The 12,265-nt window shown below is 43.3% G+C and overlaps 1 protein-coding gene across 6 annotated transcripts in view; it reads right to left on the minus strand.

Annotated features, from left to right (window-relative positions):
• Positions 1-177: 177 nt before the first annotated feature.
• Positions 178-12,265, minus strand: part of fhip1aa (FHF complex subunit HOOK interacting protein 1Aa) — a 22,568-nt gene continuing 10,480 nt past the window's right edge. The window contains exons 3-14 of one of the 6 annotated variants that reach the window (XM_053618983.1): positions 10,461-10,678; positions 9,882-10,299; positions 9,052-9,338; positions 7,730-7,888; positions 7,506-7,592; positions 7,051-7,284; positions 6,421-6,500; positions 5,534-5,733; positions 3,547-4,422; positions 2,254-2,432; positions 973-1,093; positions 178-685 (exon numbers count right to left, since the gene is read on the minus strand). In XM_053618983.1, coding sequence (XP_053474958.1) covers positions 513-685; positions 973-1,093; positions 2,254-2,432; positions 3,547-4,422; positions 5,534-5,733; positions 6,421-6,500; positions 7,051-7,284; positions 7,506-7,592; positions 7,730-7,888; positions 9,052-9,338; positions 9,882-10,299; positions 10,461-10,565 — 2,919 coding nt within the window. In that variant the 5' untranslated portion in view covers positions 10,566-10,678 and the 3' untranslated portion in view covers positions 178-512. Of the gene's footprint in view, positions 686-747; positions 2,433-3,546; positions 4,423-5,533; positions 5,734-6,420; positions 6,501-7,050; positions 7,285-7,505; positions 7,593-7,729; positions 7,889-9,051; positions 9,339-9,881; positions 10,300-10,460; positions 10,679-12,265 lie in introns of those variants that run through there. The other 5 variants (XM_053618985.1, XM_053618982.1, XM_053618979.1 and 2 more) reach the window with 5 other exon arrangements.

The raw sequence follows: 12,265 nt of genomic DNA on the forward strand, positions 1-12,265 counted from the left end.
GGTCTTGGAGAGGTGAAATAAGATGGAGACCTTTCTAATCTAGTAGTCGAGAAAAGCTAAATGTGTTGGGGCGGGGGAAAAAAACAAAAAAAAAAAACGGAGAAATGGTGAAGAAAAAAAATGTCCAAATCAAAGAATAAAACCAAGCTCGAGTCGATGATTTTAGAGATCTTTTTTTTTTTTTTTATGTTTTATATCAAGAATATCAGGAAAGTAACTAGCACACAGAGCTGGATATTTGAAAAAAAAAAACTCTCTTATAAATCTAGAAATGGAAACAGTTTGTGGAAGCGTTTTAAAAAAAGACGTTTTTGAGAAATGTCGAGATGACCCAATACACCCAGCTTTATTCCTCCGACGGGAGACGAGGGAGAACGTAAGAAGTATCCTTACTCGTCTTTCGGCTGGAAAAGAAATAAAAACGGAGGCACGATGAGCTCTACTCCATCTCTGGGAAGTGAGACGTTAAGACATATCTGCTTGATATTGCTGAGTGTTTGGTGAATTCCGCCCTACTCCTCCGTGGGGATATACGAGAGGATGGAATGCTCCTGTGTGATGGCAGCCAGTTCTTTAAGGAACTCGCTGAAGACGACGGTGGCGTAAACCTCCGTCCTGTTCGGAGGAACCACGATCTTGGGCTGGATGGATCGGTTCTTCGTGTTCTTTCCGGCGCTCTGCGAATCTGTCATAAAGATAAATATATTCAGGATCAATAAGTTAACCTTATCGGTCAATTTAAACGGTTTATCTTTATAGGACACGATATAATGATTATTTATTACGGTCACTGATAAAGATAACTGGAAAGAAAATAACTAAATAAAAGATTACGGGGTCCAAATACAGACAATCCCTTAGAATTATTAAATACTGTCTGTTCTATTAGTGAAATCTGTGGACAAACTACAGAAGGTGGGTGAAAGGTGGCTTTTTGGTCAGTAAGTTGTTCAGAAAGATAGCGTGATGAACCTTGCACTGCGAGCGAATTCTCTCTGGCCAGAAGACACTGCTGTGCTGCCAGGAGAAGTTCAGGAAAATCCTTCTGCCTGGCTGCCAGCTGCTCGATCTGATTCTTCACCGAGGCCAAGACCTGCAGAGACGAGACGAACCACAACACACATGAAAAGACTCGACAAGGAAGATCGAGGAGCACCAAATGCGGTCACGGTGACACTGGCTTTACCTTCGTCTTTTATTCATCTACTCATCTACAGTGGGACGGAAGATCAGGTCTTAAAGAAACCGTCTCTTTTGAAAAAAAGAGAGAAAGATTGAATACAAGGATTGGAAGAAAAGAAAGTAAAATGTAAAAAATGTACAGTAAGGGGGGAGGGGAGTGGAAGGTGAGACAAAAGTGGGAAAAAAAACACTGGATGGAAGGATGAAAGGAAATTAATATAAAATTTAAAAAAAACAATGTAAATAAAGAAGAAAAAGGAAGAAAGGAACGTGGAAAGATGGGGAAAATTGTAAAAAATGTACAGAAAGAAAAGAAGAAAAAAGAAGTTGTGAAGGGATGAAAGAAAGAAAGAAAAAAAGGAAAGAAAGAGAAAGCATATCTATCACAACGAAGCTGCTGATTGGTCCGCTGCTGTATAGTGGGAAGTTAAAAATGTAAGAATTTTTTTTTAATGAGAAAATTTCACACTTTAACGTGACAGAAAAGAGGATCAACAGCATATATATATATATATATATATATATATATGCAATAAAATAATAAATACGCATTTTAAATGTCCTCTTTATTGTATTTAGCTATAATTAGCTGCAAAAGTGGAGGGAAAGAAAGAACAAAAGGATGTTAAAAAAAAAAAACCAACAAGAAAGGAGTGAGAGATGAAAGAAAGATGAAAAATAAATAACGGACAGAGAGTGGTATTAATGTGTGAAAGTGTATAATAAAAATTAAGAAGATAAAACGGATGTGCGGACAAGAAAGAAAGAAAACGAGAGAAAGAGAGAAATGTAAAAAAAAAAAAAAAAGAAACAAGGAAGGAGTGAGAGATGAAAGAAAAATGAAAAGGACATGATGGACGGTGGTATTAATGTGTAAAGAAGTGTAAAGAAAGCAAGCTGGACAACCCCGCTGATATTCACACAACGTGGAGGGCTGAGAGTTTTATTTGCAGGTTTCGGCGTGTAGAGAGGGTCAGTAATGTGAGAGGACAGTGTTGGAAGTGTGACGATGTGCTGCTTGGTGTTGTGGACGAGGGGGGTTTTGTTGGTCAAGGTGTGAAGGTGTGTTACCTGGTACAGCGAGCGAACACTGGGCTGGAACACCATGTTGGTGTTTAACAGGAAGGAGCGCAGCAGCGGCTGTGGATAAGCAGCGAGCTGAGCGATGATTCCCGTTAACAGAAGATTCACATGCAGAGAGTTCTCCAGCATGTTCTCGAGTCGAGACAGCAGCACGCTCACAAACGGGCCTGCGACACATTCCACACACACACACACACACACACACACACACACACACACACACTTCAAACATCAAACGTGTGTCTTTGTGTAACTGTTAATCCACAACATTCAGGGTAAGAGGATTAATTTCATTTGTGGCCTAACGCTTTATTAAACCACGGACAATTAAAAAAAAATAAATAAATAAATCATAATCTCAACGAGCTATTTAAAAAAAAATATCTAAAATTTCAATGTAAAAAACTTTTTGCGTGTAGAAATGTTATTAACATTAGAAATCGTTCATAGTTATTAACTACGGCGTTCTTTTTTTGTTTCTCAAATAAAAATCCTCCTCCACTGACGAGGACCAATCAGAAGCGTCCATCACAGCACACGCTGCCGAATTCCCGACCAATCAAATAACACCTACCCAATCAAATGACTTCTGACTACGTAAAGAGCTTGTGATTCTGAGCTAGTGCGCCTGAAAGGGGATAAGTTAATTACGGGAAAGCGCGGTGGTGGTAGCGTCACGTTGCATGGACACCCTTTAACTAACTGTGTGACTTCTGATTGCACCAGAACTAATTTAGAGGTTTCAACAGTGTTAAAACCTCACGTAATCAGAACCCACCCCTCCCCCCCCCGACACACACAGTTATTCTGTGTAGATTCACAACCAATCGGAAGCGTCCAACATGGCACACACTGCTGAGTTTCTGACCAATCAGATGGCGCTTACACGTGCAAACTATTTGCAATGTAAGACGGACAGAATACAAAACGATCCGATCAGAAGATGTGAAAACAGCTGCAGTCTCAGTGGATTTTAGGAGTAGATGTTTAAGATAAAAATGCGTTCCAATTTACATCCAGCTAGATGTTTAACAGGAAATCGTTAATAAGTTTGTCGTCATTTCCTCCCAAATAAAGACTTCTGAGTACATGAAGAGTTTGTGATTCTGATCTAGTGCACCTTAAAGAGATAAGGTAACGGATAAAGATATAATGAGTACATGGCTGTGGCTCACATCGCATGGTATACATACTGTTATTGTATGTAACGTGTGAGGTACTTGGATACTCGGATAAGGTGACGTGAAGTGCGTGTGATTTGAGACGTAGCCGCTGTCTCACCTGTAAAAGGCATGGCTTGATTCACGCTCCCAGTGTGAGGTTTAGTCCTAAACGGCGAGGGGGATTTCTCCGCTTCTGGCGTCTCGGCTGAGAACGAGCTGAAATCCACGTCGTCTTCTTCCTCCACGATGGAATTCCTCAACTCTTGTCGCGTCCTCGTCGGACTTTTCACCTCGACGACCAGCGTGCGGATCAGCTCCTCGTACTGCGTCGCCAAGTCGTCGTCTTGTTCTGCTCGGAGGTCGTGCGCGCTCGGATCCGCCTCAATATGGACGCCGTTTTGTTTCTCCACGTCTGGTTGAACGGAACCGTTCCGGATTTCTGATTTCTCACCGGAATCGTCTGGCTTTTCTACGCCTGCGTCCTCCGCGACGGGATCGGAAAGGATCCGCGTCCGATCGGCCGACTCGTTGGCGTCCTTCTGCGCCACCAGATCGTACACCAAGACGTCGTCCTGGAATTCCGACTCTTCCACGTAGGAGCCGTTGACGAGCAGAGTGGCCGTCTTTCGGAGTTCCTGGATGTGTCGCGGCGGATCGTTCGGGACGGCAGCGGCGGTGCCGTTTTCTTCTTCTTCTTCCCGCTGTGCTCGTGCAGAACCGGCGTCGTAACTGTCGTCCCACTCGAGTTCGACACCGGAGGAGGAAGTGACGTCAGTAACAGCCTGTGAGGTCACACGAGGGCGAGATTTGTCCCCTGGAGGCGGGGTCACGCCGTCGTAGGGGGCGGACCAGACGCTGCACGCGCGAATGCAGTTGCTGATGCCGTTACGTGCGTCGTACAGGTAATGCAGGTAACTGACGTCCAGGTGAATCTCTGAGCCGATCACACACGAGTGACCGGAATCGTCCTGCTCCGAGGAGCAGGCCTCTGTTTCTGTAACAGGAAATATAATAACATTAGCTTTATTAACATCATTTCTTAAATAACTTTAGAAATCACTAACATTACATAAAAACCTGTTTGAGATATTATATTTTATATATATGTAAATAATTGCTGCTAAAAGTATATTCGGATATCACGTATAAACGTTTATAGGTTTTCTCATTGTTATGATAAAGAAATCCCATCGCAATGCATTCTGGGTAAGCTGTGTGTAAGATATATTGCTCTAAATACAACAGCAGTTCAGTGAAATGTTCTGAGAATAGAATCCAATTGTAAAACATAAGCGATATAGAAATACAATTGAGTGCAAAAGTTTGTATACCCTTACTTCAAAACACTGGAGCCAACACGAGATTTAATGAGTAGGTTTTTTGTTTTTTTTTTAAATAAAAATCAACAAAATTGACTTTTATTCCATTTCCCTCTAAAGCCCTTTGCCAGATCTCCTTCAGTTTGTTTTGGGATTTTTGCTCATCTCCTCACCGAGAACGTCTCCGTTTCTTTCATTTGTAAATAACGACTTCACTGTTGCTAACAGACTCCTTCAACACTTTAATATATTTTCATCCCCTTTTTCTGGCTCTGCATCAATATCTTCAGGATAAAAATCAGATCCTAATCAGTTCTGTCGAGTCGTTCTAATCGCCATCATGCGATCTGGGGAAAAGGCCAAGGAGGCAGATTGTGTGCGTCACCGAGGCCTCGTTCTCTCCCGCACGATCACCGGATCATCAGAAAAAAACCAAACGAGAGCAATGATGTAAATGTTCTTTACAATGAAAAATGCGCTCTGAGGAAATGCAATACTGAGAACATACAGGTTTTAGGAACCACAGTTCTACATTCCCACAATTTCCAAGCTGGTATACGTAATATACCTTTCAAAATGGATTTATAACACACCGACTAGATAAAAGAAAGAGCCATAAACGTCGCTCTTTAAAGAACACATTCGTATTACCCACAATTCCTGAGGGAGATGTATAATATACGTCATGTTTCAAACACTAGTGAGAAAAAGGGGTTTAATCAGAAATTCACCATCAAGTCATAATAATAATAATAATAATAATAATAAGAGGAAAAATTGCATTACCCATAGTTCCTGACTGGGCTCCATCAGTGACCTTGGACCACGTGATGGAGTCGAGCTGTCGGATTGGTGGAGCGACGAAGTCTGGAGAGCAGCAGGACGGCGTGAGGGCGAGAAATTTAGCCGCAGAAACAGAATAGCAGTCTCTCTCGTTCAGGACACATCGCTGACTCAGCATCATGTGATTACACGGGATCAGATACCTGCCAAAATCACACCACGTTAAAGACCTCATCGTCGTGTCTCATTTAAACATAAATCACCGTCTACCATTTTAAACATAGCGCACTGAGATCTTTGGACTTTTGAAACAAAGTTTGATGTCCATTCTCCATCTTTATCACTTGAAAGATTTGCCTGGGCTTCCTCGAAGATATGGACTTCACCTCCAACTTCAACGAAAACAGCACAACGGCGTCACAAGCGTCTCAATATTCAGTGTGTTCCTGTCCCAAATCATACACCATACTCACTACATAGGCCACAGAAACACCATCAAAATGTCTCACCATCATCAGTCTGCTGTGGACGAGTCCCAAATCACACACACCATAAACACCATCAAAAACATCTCACCATTATCAGTCTACTGTGGACGTGTCCCAAATCACACACCCTATGCACTATAGAGGGCACATAAACACCATTAGTTGACCATGGACACATCTCAAATAACACATCCTAATCAATACACAAACCACGTAAACACCTTTTACCGGTCCACTCTGGACGTGTCCCAAACCACACACCCTATTCATTACATACAGTAGGCCACATGCTATAAACTCCCAAAAAAGAAGTGCACTACGAATCAGGACGCTGGTTCAGGACTTAACGTAAGGATACTCAAAAGAACAAAATGGTTGTGTAAAGACAGATAAAGTATTTACTTGAGTATGAGCTGAAGCATGACGTCCTCGCAGTACAGACCGATCAGAGTGCGGAAGAGGGCGAGAGACACGGTGCCCAACTGAAACACAGGAAAAATCAGAGACCGGGTTAAACAGGAGAATACAGAGCACGCCAAAAGTCTACACTTCAGTCTTTAAAGGCTTAGCAGCAATGTCTGAGAGAGTGAAGACCGACGAGCATCCTCGGTCCAATTTATCAGGTGTTGCTTTATCAAACAAAACAAAGTTATTAGCTAGCTGAGTGAGCTAGACTAGCTAGCCTGACCTGTTGATGTTTTACAGTATGAAAGTGTTCAACTTAATATAGTGATTGCCTGTTGTGTTAAATATATCAAAGTGCACCTACGAACTATAAGTAATGCTCAGAATAATGTGGAACTATGTAGCTAGAAACATGTATGGATTAACATGAGCTAGCTAGCTAGCAAACCTAGCAAGCTATACAGCTAACATTATATAGCAAGCCAGCTAACATTACCTTCGTTTATATGCTGTTGGTAAAGAAGGTGGCGTTCACTTCGGCAAAGCTCGCTTGGTCAGGTAGCGGAATTTTACATAATAATCCCTCAGATATACAACATTTAAAATGAGTAATTTATTTTCTCTTACTTGAGGAATTTTACTAGTCAGTGTGTTTCGTACTTTTTCTGAACCCCGGTAATTATACGCGAGCACCTGGAAGGGCGTGTTGATACGGCTGACGAGTGTGTCCAGGATGTGCACGTTGTCATGGCGATGGAGGAGGATGAAGCGAAGGAAGGTGTGTAGCAGCGCAGGTTCGGTGACGGTCCTTAGGAAGAGATCTAGGTACGCCGTGGTGGTCATCACTTCCTCTAGAGTCAGCTACACACACACACACACACACACACAATAAATTAGCAAAGATCTGTGTACTTTAAATGTACATTACAGCAGACATACAGAATCATTACCGGATAGTGTATGCAAGTGAACAGTGACTCCGCCCACTCTTTTTAACATTCTTAGTTCCAGAAGTATGTCTCGTGTTCGTCACCTTGACAGACATTTCAGAAAAGACCAAATCATGTTGAAGAACCACTCACTTTATGCAGCGCGGGTCCTAAAACAGGAATCAGAAAGCCGTTGATGATGTAGCCAACCAGCTGGTCTCTGATGGACGGATGAGCCACCTGCAGGACATGAAGCACATTATATAACTATATAACTTCATCAATACAGGTATTTAGTTACAATAAACAGAAAATGTCCTCGAGTACTCCGCCTGCTTCTATCACTGAGCAGGTCATTTTTAACTTCTTGCTCTCACCTGCATGACGGCATTACAGAACTCGAGTGAGTTTAGGAAGTGAACGAGTGCAGGCTCCTGCTGCCACTCGTCCTTCTGTATGCAGTGCCAGTCTTCACTGGACACCTCCAGCTTAGCAGGCAGAGAGGAGTACAGCCCACTCAGACCTGTGGCTAACACCTACACAGAGAGAGAGAGAGAGAGAGAGAGAGAGAGAAAGAAAGACAAATTAACCAAAGAGAAAAGAAAAAACACCTCATGGGTAGACAGGAAGAAGTAAGGAAGTAAAGTGAGAAGAAAGTGATGCAGTAAAATAAGAGAAAAATTGTTGTTGTAAAGAGATGAATACAAGACAGAAGAATAGAAGAGACAGAAGGCATTGTAGTAAATTAAATGATACCAGACAGAATGCGTTGTGGTAAAATGAGAGATACCAGACAAAAGAAGGTGTTGTGGTAAAGTGAAAGATACCAGACAAAAGGCGGCGATGTGGTAAAGTGAGAGATACCAGAGAGAAGAAGGTGTTGTGGTAAAGTGAGAGATACCAGACAGAAGAAGGCATGGGGGTAAAGTGAGGGATACCAGACAGAAGAAGGCGTTGTGGTGAAGTGAGAGATACCGGACAGAAGAAGGCATTGTGGTAAAGTGAGAGATACCGGACAGAAGGCGGTGTTGGGGTAAAGTGAGAGATACCAGACAGAAGAAGGCGTTGTGGTAAAGTGAGAGATACCGGACAGAAGGCGGTGTTGGGGTAAAGTGAGGGATACCAGACAGAAGAAGGCATTGTGGTAAAGTGAGGGATACCAGACAGAAGAAGGCGTTGTGGTAAAGTGAGAGATACCAGACAGAAGAAGGCGTTGTGGTAAATGAAGATGATGATTGTGACTGAAGATGATGTGGTAAAGACAAAGACACAGAAGTAGGTGTGGTAAAGTGAGAGATATCAGACAGAAGGCGGTGTTGGGGTAAAGTGAGAGATATCAGACAGAAGGCGGTGTTGGGGTAAAGTGAGAGATACCAGACAGAAGGCGGTGTTGGGGTAAAGTGAGAGATACCGGACAGAAGGCGGTGTTGGGGTAAAGTGAGAGATACCGGACAGAAGAAGGCGTTGGGGTAAAGTGAGAGATACCGGACAGAAGGCGGTGTTGGGGTAAAGTGAGAGATACCGGACAGAAGGCGGTGTTGTGGTAAAGTGAGAGATACCAGACAGAAGAAGGTGTTGGGGTAAAGTGAGAGATACCGGACAGAAGAAGGTGTTGTGGTAAATGAAGAGATACCGGACTGAAGATGATGATGTGGTAAAGACAAAGACACAGAAACAGGTGTGGTAAAGTGAGAGATACCGGACAGAAGAAGGTGTTGTGTGCGATGTGTTTGGCCACACGTTGGTTGTCGTTGCTCAGGGTCATGATTAGAAGCAGGGCGTCTCGAGCCTGCTGCCCCATCGCTCCGTCTCTGTGGATGAACGGAACAAGGAGGGAAAAAAGCAGGAAGTTAGCGGCTCCCTGATCCTCACTGGAGTGGAAGAACAGCTCGAGGATGGAGGGATCACTGGACACAACGCAGCACAGCTGATGGAGGAGAAGAACGAGCTCATGCTCCACCTTGGAGGAAGTCGGAACACCTGCTGCTGAGACAGAAAAAAACAACAACATTATAATAATCGACATTATAATCATTACAATTAATTAACTGCAATACAACCCCTTCCTCTGCCCAGTCTCTCCGACTGAAATGAATTATAATTGACTTTATTGGGTACAAGTCCGTGTGAATGAGCGGTTACTATGGAAACCATAACGCATTAGAAAGAGCATTCTACTATGATCATGTTGAATAATTTTTATTACGACTGTACACGATGAGAAAGAAAATAAAAATACAAAAAGCAATAAAGAAAGACAGAAAGAAGGACAGAACAAAAGACGAACACAAACAATGACAACGATAGAATTACCAAAAAAAAACAAACCACACAAAACTGATTGAACATTGGAATGAACGGCAGAAAGATCAAAGCAAAAGAACAACAAGAGACACAACAACAAAAACACAGGAATAGAAATGAGAACAAAAGAGAGCGAGAGAAAAAGACAACAGACCGAAAAAAGACAAAAAGAAGAAAGAGATGAAAAGGTGAAATGATCACTGATGTATTTACTTTAAACCTCACCCGTTTGACCCGTCGCTGTCCCCGAGCAGGACGAGAGCAGCATCATCAGCGGCTTCAGAATCGGCTTGTGATGCAACAGCGGCTGCTTGGCCTGCCCGATCAGCATCTCGTACATCTTGAGCTGCTCGAGCTTTGATTGGTCGGTGAAATCTCGCCTCAGGCTCCACACGAACAAGCGCTCCATCACGTTCTCCATGATGACGAACTCCAGGATGGGGCCCATGGCTCCGCCCACTCCGCTCTCCTCCTCCATCAGGAGGTAGAGCATGTGCTCTACGTAGTTCTGCACCGCGCTCGCCTCGTCCAGTGGGATTGTCCCGTGACGCGCACCATGACTTCTAAAAGCGTGAACTCCGACCCCGAGGCTGAAACCTCCACCGCTGCGCAAAGGGTCGTGTTTCTCCAGGATCTTAACCACCTGATGAGCACAAAGAAACGTTTTGGTTTTTTTTTTTTACTATATGGAGGCGTCCACAATACTCTCTGCGTACGTATACACAAACGACACATCTTTTCCTCGTGGTTCAAAACGATCACTGTTCAGCAAAAACAATAGTGTCTGTAAAGTACTGAACACACCTGAGCCCAGTGGTTCTTGAACACGATCATGCATGTTTCAGGGTCGACGCCCTTCAGGAGCAGCGACTGGTTTCCTCGACTCCTATTGGCTACCGCAGACGCCATTACTGTGACATGACCGCATGGGTTAAACCACAGTGTGAGAAAAGGGCGGGGTCGTAACCCCCTTCACTGCATTCCGGTCAAGGGTAGATCATGAAGCTGCTGGGAGACCTAAACTGAAATAACAAACCAGAGAGAAGACACGTACATTCATTCATTCGTTCTGTATTTTATTATGTATTTATTTATTTACATACATTTTTATTATGCCTTCTGCCTGAGCATCTTTCAACATCAGCAGTTATGTGAGCTCGTGCTTTCTAGCGTGATTCATTTCGGCATATGGAGTCGATCTTTATAACAGATGTGTTTCTGAAACCTTTTTAGGCACGTCATATCCACTAGAGCTCATTAATACACACACACACACACACACAAAAAAAAAAAAAAATACCCAGGAGGCAGCGTACCCTTTTGTGTTTGTTCTACACTTTGTCTCCGTAAATGGATTAAAAGCCACGTGTCCACTTTCCATATGGCATTTAAAATCATAATATTAGTCTAATGATGTCGCGAACAGGCGGAATAACTTCGAACAAACACTACTTTGTGGTTTACTCGCTGTCCTGCTGTCCTGCGTCACATTTTAAAGTGAACCGTATGAATACAGCGTGCATGGACCGACATCGACGGTCAGAGGATTTCTTTAGGATAATTAAAACACACGGTACGAACACTATACACAGGGACAAGGGTTAAATTAAATCTGAACCAGCTAAACACGAACAAGAACGACGAGAGACTGGGACACAAACTCGTTATAACGATGTTATACCACGTTTAAGTCATGGGCTGTGTCCCAAACCGGACGCACTACTGTACTAGACTGTGTGTTACGTGTAGTGTGTACTATTTAGCAAGCAGAGTTCCCGAGCTAGCTAAGCATCTATCGGCAAGAGTAAAGTTTCCCCAGCTGCCATGGCAACTTTTCAGCAGTTTATCCCAGTAGATGTTGGAGGTTCACTCTGGTCACATGACCAGCCTTAGCCTCATTAGACGGCGAACTCCTGGGATTTGGGTTTATGTCGCTTAACTCATTACGCATTAATAAGGCTGTCTCCTTTCTTTACTTCAATTTTGTTCCCTCCCTGAGCAGCAAAACAATACAACAGTCTCGCTAAGGAGTGTGTGAGCGAATTTAAGCCTCTTTCTTCCTCCACTTGGCCTCCTTAAAGCTATGACAGGAATGTTGGCGAAGGGAAAAAAAACAACAACAAAAAAAAAAAAAACACCCCACAGACTCGACATAAAAACACGAGCGATCCTCCGAAGGCCGAACTCGATCCCACAATGCACTCTGACTCCAGCTGAGATTTTCAGAAACACACAGGGATCAGATTTCACACCGCGCCCACGAGAATGCCTCATGAAGGTGACACGGCGCACGTGGAAAATGACTCGGCTGCGTGTTAATTCACATCTCTCCGAGTGCAGAACGGGATTCGGATGCTCACAGACGCGTTCTCCTGTCCCGTGTAGGTGTGTTTTATGTAACACCGTACGTGAGGTTTGCTATTTTCAGCAAGCGCAGTGAAAGCTCGAATATATAGGAGTTCTAATCTAATAAACTCGAGATTAAAATCTCACGAGCACGTCATAAGAGGCACCTACGTTACCTAAAGTTACTGAGTGTGTGTGTTTATGTTTAGAGCTGCAGTGTAAATGAGTCGATAAATCTCCAGTGTACGTAAATATTCATTTTT

This window comes from Ictalurus furcatus, chromosome 29 (assembly GCF_023375685.1).
Source record: "Ictalurus furcatus strain D&B chromosome 29, Billie_1.0, whole genome shotgun sequence".
Lineage (NCBI taxonomy): Eukaryota > Metazoa > Chordata > Actinopteri > Siluriformes > Ictaluridae > Ictalurus > Ictalurus furcatus.